The 27,497-nt window shown below is 38.0% G+C and overlaps 1 protein-coding gene and 1 long non-coding RNA gene across 6 annotated transcripts; both read left to right on the top strand.

Moving 5' to 3' along the window:
• Positions 1 to 999: 999 nt before the first annotated feature.
• On the top strand, positions 1,000 to 10,148 carry zdhhc23a (zinc finger DHHC-type palmitoyltransferase 23a). 5 transcript variants are annotated; one of them, XM_052093297.1, is made up of 5 exons: positions 1,000 to 1,479; positions 2,642 to 2,835; positions 3,545 to 4,097; positions 8,043 to 8,210; positions 8,334 to 10,148. In XM_052093297.1, exons 2-5 carry the CDS (start codon positions 2,754 to 2,756, stop codon positions 8,605 to 8,607), a joined length of 1,077 nt encoding a protein of 358 aa, XP_051949257.1. In that variant the 5' UTR covers positions 1,000 to 1,479; positions 2,642 to 2,753; the 3' UTR covers positions 8,608 to 10,148. The 5 variants fall into 5 exon arrangements, with proteins under 5 accessions (XP_051949257.1, XP_051949235.1, XP_051949249.1 ...); XM_052093275.1 differs by having other exon boundaries at positions 3,453 to 4,097; XM_052093289.1 differs by having other exon boundaries at positions 1,000 to 1,483.
• An 873-nt stretch (positions 10,149 to 11,021) lies between these two features.
• LOC127620872 (uncharacterized) lies at positions 11,022 to 20,259 on the top strand. The gene is made up of 4 exons (XR_007967820.1): positions 11,022 to 11,141; positions 12,989 to 13,308; positions 16,408 to 16,523; positions 19,841 to 20,259. It is a non-coding gene; the product is annotated as an uncharacterized LOC127620872 (long non-coding RNA).
• The last annotated feature ends 7,238 nt before the right edge of the window (positions 20,260 to 27,497 follow it).

Raw genomic sequence — 27,497 nt, 5'->3', positions numbered from 1 at the left:
TGCATTTAAAAAAATATGTGACCTGTCTCAATAACAAATCAGACAAAATATAAAATATATCCACAGATACTGTATGCTACACTGACCTAAAAAATAAATCACACAATAAATACTGTAAATGTGATCAGGTCTTACATTGGTTTAATGTCAGATTTCAAACTACTTAATCTCCCTTATATCATAGAGCAAATGTTTTTACTTTAAACATTTTGGTAATGGCTGAAATGATGTTATTGATGAAGATGATCTAAAGTCCCTAGGGGAACACTAATCGCCATAATGCTGACTTTGAATAAGATAAATGTATTGTCAATAAATAACATTAAATAGTTCTCTAATACTACAAATCCCAAGATCGGTGCTGGTGCTATAATTTTGTTTTCAAACAAACAGACCTGTATTTTTGGAAGACTTAGCCATAAATTATACAACAAACTTGTCACTGGACAACATCTGCCAGAATTCATAGCAAAATACAATAACAGACTGTAATTGATAGAATACAGGATACTATTGTAAAACGTTGCTATACAATTTACAGCAGTTTGTTACAGAGTGGTTTTATTCATACATTTAATTTTAAATGGATCTGTATAATGTAAATTTATTCTGATTAAATCAACCTGACACATTAGGTTACATACACCAACTAGAGTTATTTTTATAGGTTAGTTCAACTAGAAATACTGTAGATCCTTGAGGTAACAATTGCAGGTTATTATTTCAGTGTAGAATAGAAAAGAAAAGGTGCACACTGAGCCTACAGTAACATATAGTATATTCAAACAGATCTAAAAAAAAATAAATAAATAAAAAAAATAGATGTTTTAAAGAATGAGGTGACAGGGTGTCGGTGACCCGGTGTCCGGCCCATCCAGTATGCGCGCGTCTCTCCCCGCGTTGCTTCACGTTGTCGCTGTCACGGTAACACCTGTCAACTTCCTTTTTCAACACCACCACCCAACCCTAATCGGTAAACATATCCTTCTCACACGCCTGCCCTCTCACAACGGCGTGAGTGGAGCGCGAGTGCGGTGAATTATCTCACTCTGGTTTTTGAGTCTCGACAGTCTTCACCAGCCGCACTACACTGTTAAACAAACATAAGGCGCATTTCTCTTTAATGGTGGTATTGGATATCATAGGCATAGTATATAGGATATCATTAGATTAATTAACATTTTTGAACGGAATGAAGATGAGCATGGACTTCAATATGCTTTCTTTGTCGGGAAATATTTAAAGACATTGCACAAACTGGATTAAAGTGGACAGTGAAGGTGGAATTCCTTGAATGACATGGTAACATCCAGCGACTGGACATTACGGAGGCGGAACACAAACCTCTGGAGTTGTCTGCTGTGTCATAAAACTGCTAAAAGTGCTGTCTGAGAGAAGAGTGATCCAAGAGCGAAGACTGAACGTAAAATAACTTCCTGTGGGATGCAGTTCGATCTGTGTTGGGGAGGTTGTTCAACTGTAGGTAAAAAAAAAATTTGCTGATTTAATTAAATTTTTTTTTTTAATATATATTACTTAAAAATACAATTATTGGGAAATATATGTGATTTAGGTATTTCCAAACATAACTCCTAATCATTATATTGAAAGGTTAATTTTTTAATCACATAACACATTGCAGGGCAAACCTATTTTTTGACTCAAGGGAACCAATGTAATTTGGAACATGTCAAACACATGTCACTCATTTATTTTCTCTAACCGACAACTGTGATAGAGAGCAATCTCTTAGGAAAAAGTTTATGATGGCCCAATTATAGGATCCACAGGAGACATGATGGCCTTAATTCAAAAGATGGAGAGTGGTTTCAGTTGTTAATGAGCAGAGAAGCTGGAATGCTCCAGAGATGTCAGAATTTTGATATTTTACATTTTGATAAGAATGAAAGAACCCATGTATTGGAATAAATAAATCATAATAAAAAAATGTTACCTTTCATTAAAACAAACCTCTCATGTCCAGACATGAAGCGGAAAATGATTTCAGACAATTTATAAAAATAATGCGAAATAAAACGAAGAGAATATATTTAAATATTCAAGGATTCATCCAGTTGCGTTGACCAAAAGGCAATTTGGTTTTTCTTTGTAAACATACATATTTGGCTCAATAAAATGAACTTAACTGTTTGCTAGTTACAAGTAAACTTGACTCATCTGTGATTATAGTATCATTGTTTTTATTTAATTATTTAAATTGAGTTATAGCACTTCTTTTACAGTATAGGGGAAATTATGACTGGATTCTAGGTTAGCCATATGGCATATAGTATACTTCTCAGTACTTTTTATAGCACATAAATAAGCACTTTTGTAAAATACAATTAAGTATGTATGACTTAAACTTAACAGGGTCTAAGTTCACCAGAAGTAACACTAATCACCCTAATGGTGACTTCACAAATTATTTGATTTCTTTACAAGTTCCCTTTTCTTAACCAAACATACAACATGTATTCAAGGGTAGAGCTGTACTAAAATAAACTCCAATAATGAGCTTGAAAAAGTCTTTTGTCACCTAACTGCAAAAACTACATGTAGTTCTAAACATGAAGCTGCTTAAATATCTGAATCTCCTTTTGAAACACTGTTACAATTTGAATAAACCATTTTCATACAGGTGAAAACTTGTGATCTAACCTAATCCTGGAGAAAGCTTGACTCCACAGTGGAAGCAGGCTGTGTCTGACATAAGGAGATGAAACGAGAACGTTTTAAGCCTCCAGAACCAGATGACCCTTTATGTTGCTGTGGAGACATCGACCAGCAAAGAGAGTACTGCTGCTGTGAAGAACTTGATGATGCCTGTGAAAGGTCAGGGGAGTGTCGTTTGAGGTCATGGCATGTAGATGTTGTTTGTCATTACATTTGTTCATCTTCTATATCTTTAAAGGAATAGTTCTTCCTAAAAATTTTGTGAATTAACGCTGTCATCATTTATTCACCCTGATGTTGTTCCAAACCTATACTTGTGTTTCTTTTATGGAATACAATTTTTTTTTTTATTATTATTATAAAATATATATATTTCCTCATTCAATGAAAGTGGATGGTGAATCAAATGAGATTTGAGAGCTACAGTAAAAGGATAGATTTAAAAAAAGAATTACTTAATTTTCAGTCTTCTTCAGGAGATTTGGGAAATAGTGCATAATTTGTATGGACCAATTGCTATAAATCATAATTTTATGCTGCTTTTTTGTCATTTTTGGAGCATGACAGAACTCATCCCCATTCACTTTCAATGTGTGGAAAAGGACAGCCAGGATATTCTACTAAACATCTCATTTAGTGTGGCATAGAAGAATGAAAGTCATATGGGTTTGGAATCACATACAGGTGAGTTAATGATGACATACTTTTCATTGCATTGCTTTTTAAGTAATATAGCCACAAATACATCCTTCATTTCTGTCATCTCCTCTCATTAGATTACTCAGAAGAGAACCAGACAAGCCAAACATCTTCTCTCATTTCGTCTCTCGCATTGCTGATCGTTTGGGTTTGCCTTGTTGTGCCATAGGACCTCTCCGATTGGAGCTGTCTGTCCTACCTCCAATGGTATTGCTTCCTGGCCTGTTGAGGGTGGCAGCAATCAATTGTGTGCTGGGAGTTGTAACCCTGACTGCCTTACCAGGACTGGTGCTCTGGTATTACTATGTTACTCACAAAAGGAAAAGGCGTACACTGTTTTTCCTCAGTTTGGCACTCTTCTCCCTTGCCTATATGTACTACCTTTTCCTCACTGAGATCCTTCCCAGAGGAGATGTAAGTAGTCTGCAGGTGGTTACTGCGACAACAGGCATGCTGCTGACACTCATCTCACTTGTGCGCACCAAACAGGGACCAGGGTTTGTCAATTCTCACTCATTAGCCCTCAACAGCAGCTCTACAACCAATCAGAGCAAAAACTTAACCCAAGACTCCACCCCCTGCAATGGAATTAACCAGTCAAAGGGGAAGATTGAAGAAAAGAAGAAGTGGTGCCCTGTGTGCCGACTAGTGCGTCCACCAAGAGCAGGGCATTGCCGGATCTGTGGGACATGTGTCCTACGAATGGACCACCACTGTGTCTGGTGGGTTTCTCACTCCTACTTCTTATCTTTATAGGTGATGTGTGTATATTTTTCAATGTTAAAATACTTTCTCCCATTTAAACTTATTATACAGGTCCATTCATTAATATAAGTAATTCATAGGTTGATTCCCTCGAAAAGTGTAAACACTGTGGCTCTGTGGCACTATAAAAACATTGATCTGTTTAGCATCCAACATAACATCATTGGCTTACACCAATTTTATAGTTTTAGTTTGGGGCATCTTTTTCTGACCAATGGCAAAGTATTTAGCCCAAGACGGAGCACTTGTGATAAATAAATGGGAGAAATTGGAACACCCAATAGAGTGGGTGTAGAAAAGGAAGTCCTGCCTTACTGGGAAAAGAGCCAATCACCTTTAAGAGAAAGAAAATGCCTGTCAGTCAACTAAAGTATGGACATGAGCATTAGTTAGACCAACCTGAAAAATTTTGTTTTTCAGCATGATCTGAGCATGATCTGAGCTAAAGTAGCACTATATATAATCCCATTGTTCTCACAATCTTAACCAACCATTTTGGAGATTTTGGTCTTTCCCCATTAAATAAGGAGCTGTGCTTTTATTGTGGGAGCGTGACCAAGATGGCAGCCAAGTTGACTGACTTGCGTTGAAAGGGACTTTGTTTGTGCTTTCCTCAAGCATTGCTACCAAAGTCAGTCCACTCAGTGCCCAGTCTTGAATAGTGAAAGATTGAAATCTCCAAAAAGATTACAATCAAACAACATATTTCAGACCCCTGACCAATTATCGCATATTACTGAATTACAAATGGTGCAATAAAATGTCATTCTGTTTGATATTTTATTTTAAAACACTGGAACTAAAAATCAATTATTGTTAGGTGACATTGGTTTTATGTTGGGATATATATATATATATATATAAAACTGAAATACCTTGCTTGCATAAGTAGTCAACCCCTGTGCTGTGGAAGCTGCCAGGTTACCACGCCCTAATGAGGACACAATTACTTTACCATTGGCATCCACCTGTGAATCATTAATGTTGCAATCACATTTTCTGGATAAAAAAAACACATTATCAAAGGATCATTGGTCAGGCTGTTAATCTGAAGGAAAATGAAGACCAAAGAGCATTCCACAGAAGTTAGACATAAAGTAAAGTAAAATAAAATAAAAATGCATAGATTAGGGAAAGGGTACAAAATAATATCCAAATGTTTGGATATCCCAATGAGCACAGTTGGATCCATAATCAGGAAGTGGAAGCTGCACCACACCACCCAGGCACTGCCAAGAAAAGGCCGTCTCTCAAAACTCAGCACTCTAATAAAAAAGAGACTTGTGAGAGAAGCAACAGGGAGGCCAACAATCACTTGGAAGGAGCTACAGAGTTCAGTGGCTGGGAGTGGAGTAATGGTGCACCAAACAACCATATCAAGAGCACTGCATAACGCTGGCCTGTATGGGAGGGTGGCAAGAAAGAAGCCATTACACAAAAAGTACCATCTGAAAGCACGTCTGGAGTTTGCCAGAAAGCATGTGAGTGACCCAGCTGTGATGTGGGAGAAGGTTTTGTGGTCAAATGAGAACAAGATAGAGCCTTTTGGCCAAAACTAAAAGCGCTATATGTGGCACAAGCCTAACACTTCATATGCCTCAAGACACACCATCCCTACAGTGAAGTATGGTGGGGCAGCATCATGATGTGTGGATGCTTCTCATCAGCAGGGACTGGGCATCTTGTTAGAATTGAAGGAAGAATGGATGGAGCAAAATATAGGGAAATACTGCAAGAGAACCTGCTTCAGTCATTAAAAAACTGAAGCTTGGGAGGAAATTCACCTTTCAGCTGGACAATGTTCCCAAGCACAAGGCCAAAGCAACATTGGAGTAGCTCAAGAACAAAAAGATAAATGTCCTTCAGTCCTACCATCCTATTGAGAATCTGTGGCACTATTTGAAAATTGCAGTCCACAAGCATCACGCAACCAACCTGAACAACCTGGAGCAAAGCTGGTGCATATGTTCCCCAAAAGACTTAATGCACTTATTGGAGCAAAAGGTGGCTTGACCAAATATTAATACGTGGGGGTTGAATAGTTATGCAAGCAAGATATTTCAGTTATTTATTATTCATAAAAATATTCCACAATAAAAAGAAATGTCACCTAACAATAACTGATTTTGAGTTTCAGTGTTTTAAAATAAAATATCAATCAGAATTAAATTTCAGTGTACCATTTGTAATTCGGTAATATGAGAGAATTGGTCAGGGGTCTGAATATTTTTGCAAGGCACTGTGTGTGTGTATATATATATATATATTATTCTTTAACTTTGTTTAAATAACTTAAAATTATGTATTAAAATGATTTATTATCTTTAGCAAAATTGTATCATATGTTATCACATTTGACCTCCGAGTAATTCAGTAAGTTCATTCACTGAAGGATTCGTCAAACTGATTCAAAAACTTTTGAGTTGGTGAATCGCTGTTTTAAAAATACCGGCTCAGATTCATTTAGTCATGAGTCGGACTAAACCAGTAACCATGTTTTTGTTGTTGAGTACAGCCAGCGAGCACAACGCAACAGAAAAGCGCACTGTTTTGGAGTTATTTCACGGTGCATGCTTTTTATGTCACCACATTCAATTCAGACTGCAATCTTATAACTTGGGTCAAATATAATTTCTCTAGTGATGCTGGTAGTTTAGTGGTGGCGCAAAGGAAAATTGGAGCAGGAAAACAGAAAGATGCTGTTTTCATTGCTAACACTGGGGTAAAAAGGTTTATTTTGCCCACCAGCCACTTTGGTTTTTTCGTTTTTTCATAAAGGTATATAAAACCAAACTTATGAAGCTGTAGTGAATTATGATGACACACAAGACAATTCATAAATAAACTCGTAAAAATACCCCTCCATGGTGCTATCTGCAATGTTTGTGGAGGACAAATCAGCACGTGGCATTGAGTGGAGCGTTGACACTCTGACACAAGTCTTGTGGTGTCAGAGTGCTTCATTTCCGATGTAAATTTTGCATTATTGACCATACACACTCTAGAAACTACAGAATTAGGAGAGTAATTTCACAATGAAGTATCACATGGTAATAATCGGCTCATGGCAATATTTGATTCTTTTTTATGATCTCCTTGACACCCTTTTATGTATGTATATACACTACCCAGTCAGACAAAGACAAAGACACACACATACTGTTTGTTCAAGTTGATTCCCAGAAGATGTCACTGGAGCAGGGCAGACTGGCAAGACATGTGCAAAGGTCACAGGAACACAGCACTCAGCACAGTAAAGGTGCCAATCTGTTTCCATGCTTCTTCACAACACACACAGGCATAAATGAAAGCATGAACATGGACCATGCTAGCCAGACCTTTGACTAAAACTAAGTAAGAGCACAAAATGTGTCTGAGGGTGTGACTATGGACCACATAATTCTCTGTAAAACCACATAGTAGGGTATAGTGTATAGGTTAAGGTGTGTGTGTGTGTGTGTGTGTGTGTGTGTGTGTGTGTGTGTGTGTGTGTGTGTGTGTGTGTGTGTGAGCGTGTATTTATCACTTTGTGGGGACCAAATGTCCCCATAAGGATAGTAAAACCCGAAATGTTTGACCTTGTGGGGACATTTTGTTGGTCCCCATGAGGAAAACAGTTTATAAATCATACTAAATTATGTTTTTTGAAAATGTAAAAATGCAGAAAGTTTTCTTGTGAGGGTAGGTTAGGTTTAGGGGATAGAATATAAAGTTTGTACAGTGTATAAAAACCATTATGTCTATGGAAAGTCCCCATAAAACATGGAAACACAACATGTGTGTGTGTGTGTGTGTGTGTGTGTGTAAAACACTTAATTATTTCAGTGCATATTTCTGTGTTTCCCTGGTTTACTTTGTGTTTTTATCTTTATGTGTGTGTGTGATTTTACAATTTACGACAGGATAAATAGCTGTGTTGGGCAAGCCAATCACAGGCAGTTCCTTTTGACACTGCTTCTCTTCTTGTTGACATCATTCTATGGGATCAGTTTGGTCTTACGGAGTATATGTCCACACCAGAGTATATTCACAGCCATGTTATACTGCCCTGGAGTCTACAACCAATACAGGTACACACAATTTAAATTACTTTTTATACTGACTGGAAAATATGGATGCACATAGACAGCTATTATCAACATGGCCTAATATGACACATTTGTTTGTTTGTGTGTGTGTGTGTGTGTGTGTAGCAAAGCACTTTGCTTTACATGTGTGTGGTACAGCAGTATCATAACAGGTGGTTTGCTGTACCTGTTCATCCTTCAGATCATCAATGTCAGTAATAACGTAACAGAACGTGAAGCTCAAATTGCTTTGCGCAACAAAAGTGGAAGACGCCGTTACTTTGGCTTGGTTGTGGAAACTGGCATCTATACACAGGGCTTCCGCCAGAACTGGATCCAGTTCCTCACCATGAATACTGACGAGAATGGATCCCCCTTGACCTTCACAGATATGGTATGATGACCCAGGGGAGTGGTATTGATTAAAAGGAATATGTACTACATATGTACTGGTGTGTTACACCTAAAAGTGTGATTAGGCTTAAAGAGGTACTCATTTGAAAAAATTGAGAACTTATCATGTTTGAAATGTCATTGGTTGACACATTTACCTCATTTGTATCAAGCAGAATGATAGTATTGTTAATAATGGACAGTATAAAACTGTCAAAAAGCAGTTACAATCTACTCTAGACAGATGAAAACGCATAATTTAAAAGTTCTATCATGTACATTTTCACACTGTACTTTATTTCATGTTGTTTTTTTTGTGTTTTTACTCCAACTAGTGGCAACTTAAAATGGCCGCACTGAATAAGGCACAGCATGATGTTACTGAGTGTGCTATCACAGCAGGGTATTAATGACATGAAACTGCCAACTCCCACATCTAACCTAGCTCTGCCCATAAAGGTTGCAAAAAAAAACAAAACACTAATTTAAAAAAGTTGCACAAGTCATCTGTAGAACGAGTTAAGATGGGCAAGGAGGAAACGAAGACGTAGAGTTCTTTTCCTAAGCAGACTTTTAATGGCCACAGCAGTGTTCACAACTTTTATATTTTTACAGCATTCAACAAACATGCAGGACCTCTGTACACGCCAACACTAGACTGACGCGTCTGCTCCTTTTCTCTCCCGTCTGGAGGTTCTGTGGCCGTTTTTATGCCGCTCTCCCCATGCTCACTGAAATTAGAGACAGGTGTTAGACATAATTTGGCTCAGGTGCAAGCGCCCTTACCGCTTTCTCCCCCGAACGGGCACTTGACCACGCCCCCGCTGCCACATAATCGGAAGTAGGCCCACATGGAAACTCAAAAGAAAAGTGCCACAGATTTCCGCAGAATTGGAATTCTCATCATTAAAATAATTCTACTAATCCCTCACTGCTTGCGTGTTCATTTATTAAATGTTTTGGCTGATCTGATGATGCTTTAAGACAACAATAAGATAAGTTCTACCATCAGCTCCTTTTAACGCATTTACATTTGCTTCCAAATCTTAGTTAATCAAAATCAAAGCCTGCAGATTTCTTAAGGGACTGGATTTTGCAAGCTGAGTAGAGATTCAAAACGTTTGTGTTTTCTTAGAGACAAATATTAGAAATATTAAGAAAATGTAAGTTACATTTTAGGAATATGATAAAAGCCCCCAATAAATAAAATGCAACATGGTAAAATGAAAAAATAAAATAAAAAAATACTGTAATAAGAGGGCAAAGAATATAAAGGTACCTCTTAAAATGTATTTATTGCTATTTTCCAACACATAAGAGCCCGCATAATATATTCCATTCTTTTCTAAAATATTGATTTTATTTTTAATATTACAGCTTGTAGAAATCATGAAAATAACATGAAAATCATGAAAGTATACTTCTGACTTGAAGGTCAGCTGCTTTCTCAAAAAATGCTGCCATGTTACATTTCGATAAAGATAGCAAGCTGATGGTTTTGCATCCACAAAGTCACATGACCTCAGTATTTGCAGCGTTTTCAATATTTTTAAAAAAAATTGATAGACTCACTCATTGCTTCTCTCTCTAGCCTATTAAATGTTTGGATTCTCCAGGATACAAAAAACGTTTTAGGAATAAGAAAAATGAATTAATAAGTGATTTTTAGATATATTAAAGATTGTTTTGTGTATCAAGCTATGTCTAATTGAACACAATAATTCTATTTTATCATCCATATTAAATGAATTATCACACATTACTTCAGTTGTGTTTTCTGGTTGTATCTCTGTGTTAAACTGTTTCAGTGAATTAAATCCTTCTGATTCTGTTGATTACTGTGAAAATGTCATGAGTGACCTACTTAAAGAGTCGAGGATGATGGGTAAAGAATATGTGGTTTTAGAGCTTTTAGTTCAAGCCCTTTCGCCTCAGTGCGACCACAAGAGAGAACAAGAAAGAGCTGATTGTGTATTAGAGCACACTTCCTCCTACAAACATGCACAGTGATGTTATAGCTGTTTCAGTTATGTATGAAAGTGAAAACACGTTTTCTGTTTCTCATCGCTGACATCTTTCACAGAGCAATACTTTAAAATAAAATAATAGAAATATAGTATATTTTGTTAAAACTATATATATTTTACATGTTTACTCAAACAAATGATAGTTTTCAAAGATAACCAATTATTTTCAATCTACCTGTCCAATACAAATAACTGAGAACAAAATAGAAATCTTAATTGCAAACCACCCATTAGATACTGTTTATATCCATATGTGATCATTCTGAACAGGAAGTTATGTTGGTTTCAATAGATCAGATTTACTGAAGCCCTGGCCTGTCCCCGCCTTGATGGCTATAGAGCTGCCAGGTTGTTTTTGTGGAAACTTTCTGTCTATGCTGAGAAATTCATTAGACACAATCAAGCACATCCTGTATAGAGTGAGACACCATGAGGATCGGACAAACCAAATCATCTCTCTTACCTGAGAAACACTGGATCCATTGCCTGATACTCTTCATAACACTTATAACAGGTACCATTTATGTATGTTATAAAAGTTTGTGACTCTGTGTGTGTGTGGGGGCAGGTTTAAGTGGCTTACGAGGACTTTTTTTTAGGTTACAATCTGGTAATTACAAGGGTATTGGGCTATTAATGTTGTTTATGAGGACATTTCTAGTGTCCCCATAATTCAAATCACTTAAAAAAACATATTAAACAATGTTTTATTGAAAATGTAAAAATGCAGAAAGTTGTTTGTGAGGGTTAGGTTTAGGGGTAGGGGATAGAATTTATAGTTCGTACAATATGAAAATAATTATGTCTATGGAAAGTCCTTACCAAAGTGTGTGTGTGTGTGTCTGTGTGTCTGTGTTGGAAAGCAACCTAATAGAAGGAATAAACATTTCTGACCTACTGCTTCATTTGGTGTGTTTATATACACTACTGTTCAAAGGTTTTGAAACACTTACTCATTCTTTATTATATATATTTTTTTCTCATTAGAATAATAGTAAAGAAATCCAAACTATGGAATAACATAAATGAAACTATGGGAATTATGTTGTGACTAAACAAAATCCAAAATAAATCAAAACTGTGTTATATTTTAGCATCTTCAAAGTAGTCACCCTTTGCCTAGAATTTGCAGACACGTACTCTTGATATTTTCTCAACCAACTTCTTGAGATATCACCCTGGGATGCTTTCAGTCAAGTGTTTCAAAACTTTTGACTGGTAGTGTAGATATTTTTAACTATATAAACATGTTAATCTTTGTGAAAGACACTTTGAAGTCATGATTCCAGAGTAGTAACTCAATCTATATATGCTTAAATTTGCACTGATATTGTCAAGGAAAATATATACAGTTAATTAAACACCCTTTGGTCTTCTGTGACAACATGCACCAACAGTGCTTTAGTTCTCAACTGGTTTTGCTAAAGGACCCAGATTTTACTTTAGATTTTATCAAACATTAACCATATTTAATATTACAATAAATGGCACAGACCCAACAATATGCAAAATTATTAACATGACATTAGGCTGAATAGGAACATTTACAATTAACTGCATAAAAAACAATACAAGTATTATTTACCAGCTTACTCAGTGGAACAAACACTAGGCCAGATATTGCATTAGTATTAATATTATCAAATGACAAATGAGTCAAAATACTGTTATAACTTGATTAAACATGCAGCCTTCGATGTCAACTACAAAAGATGGAAAGTGTATTTTCCACTCTTTTGACAAGTGATAAGCCTATTTATTTACTACCCTAAATATGAATTATTTTGTTAGTTTAATTTTATTATTTGCATTTAGCATCGTTTAACTTGCTATCTGCTACTCTATTAGAAGAGACTTGTGACCCATTTTGAGTTGCAACCCACCAGTTGAGCACCACTGCAAAAGTGGACAGATGTAGTAAGTTGTCACAGTGGAACTTTCCATTACACTGACTTTTCAGCAAAATGTATACAGTAAAACAATTCTGAAACACACATCACGCATGCACGCACACACACACACACACATCTTTAAAAGAGTGTAATGTAAAAAATGTGTAAAACAATTTTGTATGCAATAATGTATTATTGCGTACCGTTGTTTACTGCTAAAGCGAAACATTTTATGATCTTGGTATTTTAATTTGGAGGATAAATTAAAAAAAAAATTAATAATCTAATTTAAGGGGGTTTATAAGCGTGAAACCAGCATACAAACCCACTATAGGGAAAACACACATTTGCTTATCGAGACTTTTGACTCTTTTCGCTTTAGACTGAGATATATTCTTGTGTAACCCATTAAATTAGCTTTTCTCTTTACACCCTATTTATTTGTCTTTCTTCTCTTTCTTTGTCATAGGGGCTTTAACAGATGAATATGTGATTAAGTCTGTCTTGGGTTGGAGTGCATCTTTTAGTTTTAAGGTTACAGGAAACACAAAGGTAATCCAGGCAGAATTAAGCAGGTGTCCAAATCAGAAGGTTTTTGTGTTCAGCCCTAAGTTTGGACTCACTATCTTGGACAGCAACTATACTAAACGTATTTCTGTGGAATCAAATCTCAGCTTTATACTGGAAAGAGTACAAGAGAGCGACTTTGGGACTTACTGCTATAAACTGGCCACTTTCCCAGACGGAGTCTGAATGGAAAAATTACGCTGGTGAAAGAGACAAAAAATGGTGGGAATATACCTCTTACGTATTAAGGCATCTTCTTCAACAATGCTCTTCATATAACACTAGGCATACTTTTGGTTAGATCCCAATATGCCAATTTTTGTTCCAACAAATGGCACTTTAAGGAATTATAAGTATAACCTATTTAACTATTGCCATGTTCACACCTATATCTGTGTATCGTTTTAGATTCAGAATAGAGTATGACACGTTTGTGGTGAGGAGAAAGCAGACAAGGTGTAATTGCACTTTTCTGTTGTGTTAACCCCTTAGTTAACCATTCTTGGAAACTAAACTATTTCACTTTTTAAAATCCCTGCTTTTTCAATAAATACACACACTGGCCACTGTTTCAGGTACACCTCTACACCTACTAATTTTATGCAATTATCTAATCAGCCAATCGTGTGGCAGTAGTGCAATGCATCAAGTCATGCAGATATGGGTTAGGAGCTTCAGTTAATGTTCACATCAACCATCAAAATGGGTAAAAATTTTGATCTCTGTGGTTTCAACCATGGGATGATTGTTGGTGTCAGACGGGCTGGTTTGAGTATTTCTGTAACTCCTGATCTCATGCACGACAGTCTCTAGAGTTTACTCTGAATGTGCCAAAAACAAAAAACATCCAGTGAGTGGCAGTTCTGAGGATGGAAACGCCTTTTGAAGAGAGAGGTCAGCGGAGAATGGCCAGACTGGTTTGAGCTGACAGAGAGGTAACTCAGATAACCACTCTGTACAACTGTAGTTAGTAGAATATCATCTCAGAATGCACAACATGTCAAACCTTGAGGCAACTGGGCTGCAACAGTAGAAGACCACATCGGGTTCCACTTCTATCAGCCAAGAAGAAAAAGTTGAGGCTGCAGTGGGCACAGGCTCACAGAACTGGACAGTTAAAGACTGGAAAACCTGACAAATCTTGATTTCTGCTGAGGTACACAGATGGTAGGCCCACTGCAGCCTCTGCTTTCTGTTCTTGGCTCCCAGAAGTGGAACTCAACGTGGTCTTCTGCTGTTGTAGCCATCACAGTATAGAGTGGTTACCTGAGTTACTGTAGCCTTTCTGTATGCATGATCCTATCTGGCCATTCTCTGTTGACCTCTCTCACTGGATGTTTTTTGTCTTTTTGCACCATTCTGAGTAAACTCTAGAGAATGTTGTGCGTGAAAATCCCAGGCAATCAGCAGTTATAGAAATACTCAAACCAACACGTCTGGCACCAAAAATCATGCCATGGTTGAAATCCATCTTAGTAGCGTGTTTACTTGTAATGTTTGACATACAGTGCTTGCATTAGACTTTCTCATCGTTCGTCATTTTGACGGACAGGGTCGTAAAAATTCCGTCATAATCTATTATTACCCGTCATTTTAATTTTCATATTTTAAAGATAATAAGACATTTAATAGATTTTATTTTCATTCACATTTTCATTTTTAATCATGAATTTACAGGACGAGCATATAGCAGATTATGTAATTATTTATTTATGAAGAGAACAGATGAACAACAGAGACACCACATGAAGCAGATGAATGTTTTTCCCCCACAGTGACAGCGGAGGCCACTAAAACACGACATATGAACAACGCGATATGACAAAAAACTAATACGATTAAAATATGAACAAAACACGTAAAAAATTAAACTAAAAATGTCTTCCTGTTCCACATCGATTTAAACGGGGTGCTCACCTGTGCGTGATCAAACGCATCAAGGGAGACTGATGCTGAGGTAATTTTCATTAGATTTTGCATCTTTGCCTCGGACAGACGACTTCTCGTGGCAGTTTTAATTTGGTTCTGGAGGCTGTACTCAGCGTCAAGCACCCCATTGCCCTCCATGCGACAAGAGTTGCAGAAAGCGTCACAGAGGGACGATTTTATGAGTTTGCCGTAAAAAGACGTGAGGTGTGCAAAAGAAACATTGAAAAAATTTATTTGGAAGAGAGAAAAAAAGCTTGCAGTTGCTTTGATAGCAGAAAGTAATAAAAAGACTCGTTTATGTTTAGGTCTAAGCATTTTCTTGATGAATTTAAATTAGTTAAATAACTGGGGTCTCTGATAGCCTATTCATAAACGATAAGTTAATCCATCCATCCATCCATCCATCGTCAACCGCTTATCCTGTGTACAGGGTCGCGGGGGGCTGGAGCCTATCCCAGCTAACATTGGGCGAAAACGATAAGTTAATATTTAATTAAAATAAATTATGAGACTATAAGGATCTACTCCAAGGATGACACTTGACCGCTGCCACAGAGACATTCAGTGTCTCTTCACAATTTTTTTTTTGGACAGTTTTTAAATATTTCTTGTTGCTTAGTAGGCCTACTCTCAAATACATTATTGGTGAAGCACAAACGAAAAACACTTTGGTGTGACGTCACTTCATAGACTTCAATGTATTCAGCAGTGCTGACGCGAGTCATGTGAAATACCCTTAATTTATATAAATATCACTCACTTTTGCACATTAATCATTGCTCTTCACAATCACAAAATTATGCTTTCAAAACGGCGGATTTCTCAGAAAGGTGAGGAGTTTGGATCCCCAAAATACTTATTTTTGTTTCATGCATTTATTTATTGTGTGGAATTTTATAATTTTCTATGGCACACCTGGCACTCTTTCACAGCACACTAGTGTGTTACGGCACAGTGGTTGGGAAACACTGCATTAACTGTAGGTCCTGACCCATATATGCATTATTTTATGCAGTGCACTGCTGCCACATGATTGTCTGATTAGAGAATTGCATGAATATGTCAGTACAGGTGTACATAATAATGTGGTTAGTGAGTGTAAATATCATAAACTGAAATCAAATGCATGATAAATGCAACCCTCTGACAAAATCTAACATGCAATACAATACAAAGAATGATGAGGGATGATATAAAAAAGAAGAAGAGTGTGAACAGTGAATTTATTTTTCAAGATTTGTTTTTCCTTCTCATTTGACAAATTGGTTTGATGTGGATTTTAATCGAGCGATGTTTGTTATTACTAACAAGAAAATATCAAAGATAGATAATAACACATTTATCAGTATTCAGACACAAATTACATATTTGTAATTGTTAATTTTCTCTCAGGTCACTCAGCTCTCTCAAAGCCCTCTGGTCTCCCCATCACGATGATAATCTCCTTGACCTGTGGCATAGGATTTGCAGTACTATGTGGAATCATCGCTGGAGTGGTTTGCTATAGGGTAATGGAGAACAAGTAAAGACAGTTCTCCTTCTGCCACTCACTCGACATTCTGTCGATGTAGTAACGCCCCGAAACACCTCAATCTTTGAGAAAAGGCCAATGGGAATAGGCGAGTGGAATTTGCATGCATATATAAGGATATAAAAGAAGGAATTCCAACTCTCATTCAGACATTTTCTTCGGAGCCGAGCAGTTGTGTATCAGTGAGTTGAATACAACTGCTGTTCCATTCACCTCTAAAAGAAGCGTATGCTGTTGGTTATACAGTGCATTCCAGCGGCTTTCTCTCCTTCTGCATGCCTAGTACAGATTACGCCCCTGGGCGCTTCAACAGCGCTACTAAGAGAGTATATTCCCTGTTTAAGAGCAATCACACTGACGTGAACGTAAAGATGCGTCTTTATAAAAAGGCCTCATGTGTCTGGGCAGCAATCACACTGAGGCAGCAATTGTGGATGGTTCATGTTCTCATTTTAAGAATATGACCATGGCAACGTTGTGGTCGTGGCTTTCCTACTTCCGGAGGAAAGCCACTGCAGCCACCCCAGCGCTGCGCCTTCTACCTACAGGTACGAGGCCGATCGGGCTGGTGCTGGAGGCGATTTGGGAAGTTCAATAGGCGTGGTCATGCCGGGTAAATCCCAACGGACCTCCCGTTCCCCAGAACACTCGTTTGTCCCTGTTGAGTTCCGAGATGAAACCAGCTAGCCTCATGGCCAACTTAGCATCTCTTTCGGGACTCGCGAGCTGGATGAGTTCTCGATCGCTACATCGGAGAGCGCACTGGAGATATCAGATGGCAAGGACTCGACTGGGCTGCCACCTTCGGGTCTGCCTGCCCAGTCTGAGGGCAATACAAAGCTGACCGCTATGCTTGCCTGGGCCGCTGTGAGTATCAGGTTGGACTGGAACCCTCCATCCTCCCCTGAGCCCTCGCGACTAGATGATTGGTTACTGGGTTCAGGGCGATGCTCACGGCCATGCCCCCCTCCCCCCGGTCCCTTTCTTCCCGGAAGTGCACGACGAACTGACGAAGTTGTGGAGGACACCTTTTGCTGCCCGAAACCGACTTCCAGGTTCGTCCGCCCTCACTACCCTCGACGGCGGGGTGGCACGCGGGTACACGGAGGTCCCTCAGGTGATTAAGTTGCACCTTCGCTCGCAAAATGCCGCCACCTGGCGGGATCGTCCGGCACTCCCCTCCAGGGCCTGTAGGACTACGTCGTCTCTGGCGACCAAAGCCTACAGTGCTGCTGGATAGGCCGCCTCTGCCACCAGTACAACAGGCCAAGGCACTGAAAGAGCTGCATATGGGTAGTCCTGACCCGATGTGCTGCAGGAGCTGTGCTCGGCGACTGACCTCACCCTCCGAGCGATGAATGTTACGGCGCGAGTGCTGGGGCAGGCAATATCCACCTTTGTGGTTCAGGAGCACCACCTGTGGGTGAATCTGGTCGAGATGAGGGAAGCCGACAAAGTTCGGTTTCTCAACGTGCCCATCTCCCAGATCGGCCTATTCGGCGACACTGTTGAGGACTTTGCCCAGCAGTTCTCGGCAGTGAAGAAGAAGACGGAGGCTATACAGCACATCTTGCCCTGGCACGGCTTAAGATCCCATTCCCTGTCTGCTCGCTGAGGGTGTCCCCCTGCAGCATCGAAAGCCCAGGCGGCTCCACCACAGCCCGAGCCCAGTTCTTGGCCCCAGCATAGAGCCCCTTGCAAAAAGCAGACGCTCCTTGATTTGGCGTTGCCTGCTCCCCCCTGCCATGAATCCCTACCCCCATGTATGTCAGACGCGATCGTCCCCTTAGTGCTCCTCTCCCGGAGCTTGGACGCATGGCTGACGCTTTCAAACCCGTCGCGGTGGCTGGCCAGGACCATCCAACTTGGCTATGCGATTCAGTTCGCCAGTCGCCCGCCCCACGCCTCACAAGCGAGCATGCGCAGTCAGTTACTGAAACATTTTCAGGGGCTCCTGGGGCATATGGCATCCTCTGCGGTGGTCACACTGCTCTGGTTGATGCATATGAGACCGCTTCAGCACTGGCTTCAGAGTCGAGCCCCAAGATGGGCATAGCACTGCGGCACACATCACGTGGCTGTTCTGCCACCACTTATTCAGCCATGGACAGACCTTGATTTTCTATGGGCAGGAGTTCCCCTACAGCAAGTGTCCAGATGCGTCGTGGTCACCACAGGCGTCTCCAAGTTGGGCTGGGGTGCCTGGACAGGACAGCGTAGATCTGTTCACTTCCCTGGAATCCTCCCACTGCCCGCTCTGGTATGCAATGATGGGAGCCCCCTTTGGCACAGATGCACTGTGTATGCAATGTTCCCGCCCGCAGTGGTAAACACGACCACTCATGCCAGGGCTCCTTCTACAAGGCAGCTGTATTCCCTGAAGTGGTGTGTGTTCGCTAAGTGGTGTTCTTCCCGTAGTGAAGTTCCCTAGAAATGTGCAATCGGGTCAGTACTTTCCTTCCTGCGGGAGAAGCTAGAGGGGCGGCCTGCTCCCATGCTAGTTACGTCGCAGGGATGTGGGGAACTACATGATGTCTTTTGGGGCGTTGGGGGAGTTTACATGCAGTCTGATGCACCAGCTATTATGCATGCAGCAGCTTTCTTGCACCTGCATCGGCAGTTCACGTAACACGGTTGTGGCATTTTTCAATAGGGACCCCTTGTGTGACTACATCGACACAACATTGAGTGAGTGACAGATGGGGAATGTCTCGGTTACTGTCCCTCTTGCCACAGTGCTGTAATAGACGCTGAAATGGCCGGGACCTTATCACGGCTCCTCAGCACAAATCCTGAATGAAAGTGGGCATTCCTTCTCCTTATATACCCTTAAGTTCAGGGAAGTGGCATGCAAAGTCCACTCGGCAATTCCCATTGGCCTTTTCTTAGAGATTGAGGTGTTTCGGGGCTCTCAAGAGTGACCCCTAATTTCACTACATCGACACAACGTTTCGTTCCCTTCATTGACATCCTGGCTTTAAAGTATGATGCAAGTAAAGCAAAGTCATGCAGACTTGAGCAGATCTTGTTGTAGCAAAGATTGCACTTTGTAACATATTTTGAAATAAAAAAATAGAAAGGTTAAATTAGCATAAAAGCCCCACAGTTTATCAAGAGATTGTGAGGGTGCAGAGGTGTTATGAAACATTTACATTTATGTTTAATCAAAGAATGACAAAACATTGGTTGTTATGTCCTAACATACTGAGTACTGAACTCTAACTCTAAATAAATACTAAAGACCACATTTCAAGCATTTGCCCCAGCAAATCTGACCCCTGTCTCTCCCCTTAGAAGAGGAGAAGTAAGTTGCAAACCCTAATGCACATTGCATTGCATCCTGGAAGCCTTCCTCACAGTCAAACTTCTGTCGTGCAGAAAAATCAAGACCAGCCCAGTAGCCCACGCAGACAGAGTGAAGAAGAGGCAGAGTATGATGACAACAATTACCTAAATGTTCCTTAACCTTGCCAACTGTACCTGTACTGGATACTGGATGCCTGTACTGGATGGCTTTTTATTTACTAAATTAATCACTGAATTCTGACAAACAGTGATTCTAAAAAACTGTGAAACATTCACACAAACTGTGAATGTTTGTGGACCAGTTGACACACACTCTCACACACACACACACACACACACACACACACACACACACACACACACACACACACACACACACACACACACACACACACACACACACACACCTGCATCCCCTAAGCATTCTGGTCATTTTTGACCCGGTAGAGGTAAATCATTATTTTTAAATACCACCAAGTTTTTTGTACGAGAACCAAACTTTGTGACTTGGTCAAGACTACCAAAATTCACATAATTATTTTAGACATAAGAACATAAGACATTATTTACGAGATTTAACCATTTTTATCAAACTGTTACATCTTTTACGTTCCTGGGTCAAATCAACTGTGGCTTTATGCATGATATTATGCATATACAGTTGAAGTCAGAAGTTTACATACACTTAGGTTGAAGTTATTAAAAAACTTTTTAACCACTCCACAGATTTAATATTAACAAACTACAGTTTTGGCAAGTCGTTTAGGACTTGTGCATGTACTTTGTGCATGATATGAGTAATTTTTCCAACAATTGTTTACAGAGAGATTGTTTCACTTTTAATTGACTAGACCACAATTATAGTGAGTCAGAAGTTTACATAAACTAAGTTAATTGTGCCTTTAAGCAGCTTGGAAAATTTCAGAAAATTATGTCAAGCCTTTAGACAATTAGCCAGTTAGCTTCGAGTAGGATGTGTACTGAAATGGAGGTGTAGCTCTGGATGTAATTTTAGTCCTACCTTCAAACACAGTGCCTCTTTGCTTGACATCATGGGAAAATCAAAAGAAATTAAAATCAGCCAAGACCTCAGAAAAAAAATTGTGGACCTCCACAAGTCTGGTTCATCCTTGGGAACAATTTCCAAATGCCTGAAGGTACCACGTTCATCTGTACAAACAATAGTATGCAAGTATAAACACTGTGAGACCACGCAGCAATCATACAGCTCAGGAATGAGAAGCATTCTGTCTCCTAGAGATGAATGTAGTTTGGTGCGAAAAGAGCAAATCAATCCCAGAACAACAGCAAAGGACCTTGTGAAGATGCTGTAGGAAACAGGTAGACAAGTATCTATATCCACAGTAAAACGAGTCCCATATCGTCATATGGGCTGCTCAGCAAGGAAGAAGTCAATGCTCCAAAACCACCTTAAAAAAGCCAGACTACAGTTTGCAAGTGCACATGTGGACAAAGATCTTGTCCTCTGGTCTAATGAAACAAAAATGAAACTGTTGAAATGGTGAGGCTTGCAAGCCGAAGAACACCATCCCAACCGTGAAGCATGGGGGTAGCAGGATCATGTTGTGGGGGTTCTTTGCTGCAGCAGGGACTGGTGCATTTCACAAAATAGATGGCATCATGAGGAAGGAAAATAATGTGGATATATTGAAGCAACATCTCAAGACATCAGCAGGGAAGTTAAAGCTCAGTCGCAAATGTGTTTTTCAGAAAGGACAATGACCCCAAGCATACCTCCAATGTTGTGGCAAAATGGCTTAAGGACAACAAAGTCAAAGTATTGGTGTGGCCATCACAAAGCCCTGACCTCAATCAGAAAATTTGTTGGCAGAACTGAAAAAGCATGTGCGAGCAAGGAGGCCTAAGCAGTTCTGTCTGGAGGAATAGGCCAAAATTTCAGCAGCTTATTGTGAGAAGCTTGTGGAAGGCTACCCAAAACGTTTGACCCAAGTAAACAATTTAAAGGCAATGCTACCAAATACTAACAAAGTGTAAGTAAACACTTCCAGACAGAACTGCTGTAACTGAGTCAGGTTTGAAAGCCACCTTGCTCTCACACGCCTTTTCATTTCTGCCCAAACATTTACTATCGGATTGAGGTCAGGGCTTTGTGATGGCCACACCAATACCTTGACTTTGTTGTCCTTGACCCAAGTAAACAATTTAAAGGCAATGCTACCAAATACTAACAAAGTGTAAGTAAACTTCTGACCACTGGGAAAGCTGAAATAAATAATTATCTCTACTATTATTCTGACATTTAACATTCTTAAAATAAAGTAGTTATCCTAACTGATCTAAGACAGGGAATGTTTTCTACGATTAAATGTCAGGAATTGTGAAAAACTGAGTTTAAATGTATTTGGCTAAGGTGTATGTAAACATCTGACTTCAACAGTATTTTCACAAATTTATGAATTCGATTTTTCTTTAAATACTTTATTTACATTTATCCTCTTTCCCATGCTCTCACACACTTTTCTGTCTCATCTTTATCTTGTTTACAAACATGCACACACATACATATACAGTCTCAAGCACACACACACACAGAACTGACAAAACAGATTTAACAAACAAAACAAATAAACTATATCAAAGGAAAAGCTGCCTTTAGGGAGGTGTAGCAAGAGGAAAAGTTAAAGCATACATAATCTGAATAAGGGTAGAAGGAAGAAAAGTCAACATTTTACTCTGCCATTCTCTACAGACTGATCTGATAATGAACCAGCATGTAGCATAATCACATATACATTTTCAGCAGTTCATGCAATAAACAGAATGCATTTATTTAAAAAACATTTTATACAAGTACAGATGTTGTGTAGTTGCGGTATATAGTTGTTTTGATGTTGTTTGGTTGGAATAAACTGTTTGATTCCGTAGATTATGTCTACTGAGTTGTTTTTCAGCAGTAATGATACATTTAATAATATGGAAGTTATTAGGAGAATTACAAGACATTCTCACTTTAAATATTTATATACATTTAATGCATTGTTATATTCAAATGAAATTTCATTTAAACCTTGATAGAAAAAATATCTTCACATGTATGACACTTTTTTAGCTGTAGTTAATGTATATTTTGAAATGTTAAAGAATTTCTAAATGTTTTAATAAAAATACTGACCTCATACATAATAACATTTCTATTTTTCAGTATATTTTTACATGTATGAACAGCTAAGATAACAATGAGCTAAAATATGGTTTTTGAACTGGATTATTAATGATTTATATGCTTAAAACTCCACCGGGTCAAAACTGACCCGTGAATGCAAAAGGTGTATGCAGATTTTGAAGGCAATAGGAGGGTTAAGTAGTCTTGAGTCTTATTTTTATATTAATTCTTATTTGTAATGTTTTGCATTTTCTCTGTTTTTTTTTTCTCCTTTTTATGCAGCCATTAAATATATGTTTTTTAACATCAAAATAACATAAGGGTAGACCGAAAGAAAAGACAGAAAGATAAACTTATGTTTTACTGATCATGTGACTATTATTCATCAGTTAAATGACCCCTTACTCATTTCATGGAAAAAAAATATATAAAATCCTGTTATTTGATTAAAAAAATTGTTGAAATAAAAATGTTAATCTGTAAAAAAAATAAAAATAATAATAAAAAAAATAATAAAATAATAAAAAAGTGTTATTAATTTATTTTCGATTACAATTATAAATGTCAATTTTATGGAATTTTGTTATGAAATGTAGACATGTAAATCTTAAAAATAAAAAAAAAATAAAAAAATAAAAAGTGTAGATGTTGCCAAATCTAAATAAGGTTGCACTCAAACGTTTAACTCTACAAAGTCAAATGTGACACATTTTACTGTGTACCAAAGCACTAGACTTTCTTAAAAAGTCACAGATTTATTTATTTTTTAAGAGAAGATGTTTCTGGAAAGTTCAGTTTCAGTCATTGATCTGGCAGTCTACCAAGTTGCATTGCCCTTTATTGTTCAGATGGTGGCAGTGTTGAAGGAAAGTACGTCAAGCCATTGATGGACATTAGTTCCTTATTTCCACAACTCCTACAAGAATAAACATTAAAATGTTCCTTAACATAAAACTGTCATAAAATAAATAATACACCAACATGACATTTTTTTTTTTTTAATTAATAAAAACAAATCATGGACAGATGTGTATGTTGCTTAGGGTCCCTGTCGAACAACATACATACACCTATTAATGTTTTAATAGTTTTGTGAGAAAACGTTGAGCACAATTTTTGAGATTATTTACATAAATAATTGAATTGGGGGTCTACAAAGAAATGTCAGTGGCTGTATTATGGTTTTGGTAACTGTTGGGGGTTGTGTTGAATAAGTGATGTCCTGCATTAACCAAAACCTCTGTTATGACACCATATTATACTGTATATATAAATATGACTCACACACAGAATGCCATCATTAGACACTAGCACTTTGAATAAAATTGATAATGAAGATAATAAGAAAATGTATTTTAACATTTTGTAATTGTAATAATGGAATGGACTTGAGTTGCAGAACCATTCCATAATGCAGTTAGAATGAAAAGACTGATTTGGGTAAAAAAAAAAAAAAAATTTGTCTAAATCTTTATTTTTAAAAGTTTTTTTTATTTAATAATTTATGTGAAGACTTTTTCTCCAGGGAAATGTTTAGTTACTATCCATACTGCATCTTATCTGTGCTCTCCTCAAGCTTAAAGGCGCAAACTTTACTTTCATGCAGTGTGTTAAAATTATGAATCTGTTGTTGCACTTAACTGAGAGCAAAAAGGTTGTAAACTGAGATATAAGACAATTTGTCACATGTGGCTTTGAAATTTAAACACCAATATCAGAAGCTATTATCCAACACTAAGAAGTACAGTGTGTAGGCCTACATATCATATACAGTTGAAGTCAGAAGTTTACATACACCTTAGCAAAATACATTTAAACTCTTTCTGACATTTAATCATAGAAAGCATTCCTTGTCTTAGGTCAGTTAGGATCACTAATTTATTTTAAGAATGTTAAATGTCAGAATAATAGTTGAGAGAATTATTTATTTCAGCTTTTATTTCTTTCATCACATTCCCAGTGGTCAGAAGTTTACTTACACTTTGTTAGTATTTGGTAGCATTGCCTTTAAATAGTTTAACTTGGGTCAAACATTTTGGGTAGCCTTCCACAAGCTTCTCACAATAAGTTGCTGGAATTTTGGCCCATTCCTCCAGACAGAACTGCTGTAACTGAGTCAGGTTTGAAAGCCTCCTTGCTCTCACATGCCTTTTAATTTCTGCCCAAACATTTACTATCGCATTGAGGTCAGGGCTTTGTGATGGCCACACCAATACCTTGACTTTGTTGTCCTTAAGCCATTTTGCCACAACTTTGGAGGTATGCTTGGGGTCATTGTCCTTTTAGAAGACCCATTTGCGACTGAGCTTTAACTTCCTGGCTGATGTCTTGAGGTGTTGCTTCAATATAATCCATATAATTTCCCTTCCTCATGATGTCATTTATTTTGTGAAATGCACCAGTCCCTCCTGCAACAAAGTGCACCCCCACAACATGATGCTGCCACCCCATGGTTCATGGTTGGGATGGTGTTCTTTGGCTTACAAGCCTCACCCTTATCCTTCAAACATAATGATAGTCATTATGGCCAAACAGTTACATTTTTGTTTCATCAGACCAGAGGACATTTCTCAAAAAATTAAGATCTTTGTCCCCATGTGCGCTTGCAAACTGTACTCTGGCCTTTTTATGGCAGTTTTGGAGCAGTGGCTTCTTCCTTGCTGAGCAGCCTTTCAGGTTATGTTGACGTTTTACTGTGGATATAGATACTTGTCTACCTGTTTCCTCCAGCATCTTCACAAGGTCCTTTGCTGTTGTTCTGAGACTGATTTGCACTTTTCACACCAAACTCTGTTCATCTGGAGACAGAATGTGTCTCCTTCCTGATGGCTGTGTGGTCCCATAGTGTATATACTTGCAAACTTTTGTTTGTACGGATGAACGTGGTACATTCAGGCATTTGGAAATTGCTCCCAAGGGTGAACCAGACTTGTGGAGGTCTGCTATTTATTTTCTGAGGAGTTGGCTGATTTTTATTTTCCCATGATGTCAAATGAAGAGGCATTGAGTTTGAAGGTAGGCCTAAAAATACATCCACAGGTACACCTCCAATTCAGTACACATCCAATCAGAAGCTAATTGGCTAATTGTCTAAAGGCTTGACATAATTTTGAGTTTTCCTATCTGCTTAAAGGCACAGTTAACTCAGTGTATGTAAACTTCTGACCCCGAAACGTCTAATATAGTCAATGAAAAGTTAAACAATCTGTCTGTAAAATATTTTTGGAAAAACTACTCATGCCATGCACAAAGTAGATGTCCTAAATTACTTGCCAAAACTAGAGTTTGCTCATATTAAATCTGTGGAGTGGTTACAAAATTTGCTTTAGTGACTTTAACCTAAGTGTGTGTAAACTGACTTCAACTGTACTTGTTCAAATAAAAGAGTCATATGAAACAAAATTCACTGATTATTCTTTAAAATGCTTAGAAGGAGAATTTTCTCTTTCAACAGGCTATGTGTTTTCATTTTGATTTCCCATATTTGCTGTTTCAACATGTTGGCTTGGGTCACATTTTGACATGCTGTCAAATGCTTCTTTGTTTAATGCATGTAGCCTACCTGAACAACAAACACAAAGAAACAAAATAAAAATGGGAAATTAACACAGAACAGAGACATGCAATAATATTAAAATATAATAGGTCTATAAATAAATGTAGGGAATTATATCCAGTGCCAGCAGAGCATTGAGATAACTAAATTAAGTATGGTAAATTAATTATATTAGTTTACTTTTATATCATATATTATAAACAGTAGCTTTAAAAAGTAGCAATATAATTGGCAACGGCTTTTCGTATATATACATTTTAAACCCGATATTCAAAATTATCACTGTATTCCTGTAATGATTTATGGGTCATGTGGTGCTGCTGCTGGATCACTTGGGTGAATGAAGGAGATTTTTTCTCTGGTTCATACATAAGAGAGAGGATTGGCTGAAAACAGTAGCTTGTCATCAACCTCAGCTAATAAGAGGCAGCGTCTACGGTCAGCCAAGCTTTAAAAGCCGTTTGTTAGTTTCACTCGCCTGTTTAATGTGAGTATATTGTTCTTATTTTGGGAAGTGTGTCATTTGTGAGTGCGTATTTATCTACCTAAAAAACATTTTAAATGTTTTTATTTTATTTTATTTATTTATGTAAATATGCACCTTTGTATAGGATATATCAGCTTTGCAGTAACATAATGGCAATATTAATTGTCCTCCGTTTGTTTTGACCTTTACCTAAGAGGTTTATATGAATGTTTTATTGTCTAGTAAAACTTGAAATGCTGCACATTTGTTTACAAAAATTCAATTAAAAAAAAAAATTTTTTTTTTTACTTGTGTGTGTGTGTATATATATATATATATATATATATATATATATATATATATATATATATATGAATGACTGAATTGATGTCACTGTACTATATATATATATTAGTACTGTGACACCAATTCAGTTCGAGTCTTATTTTCACCTATCAACAGTTGTGCACGGAGGATT

This window comes from Xyrauchen texanus, chromosome 3 (assembly GCF_025860055.1).
Source record: "Xyrauchen texanus isolate HMW12.3.18 chromosome 3, RBS_HiC_50CHRs, whole genome shotgun sequence".
In the NCBI taxonomy this organism is placed as follows: domain Eukaryota; kingdom Metazoa; phylum Chordata; class Actinopteri; order Cypriniformes; family Catostomidae; genus Xyrauchen; species Xyrauchen texanus.
The sequence above is the reverse complement of the archived record's forward strand: the minus strand, read 5'-3'. Positions and strand labels throughout refer to the sequence as shown.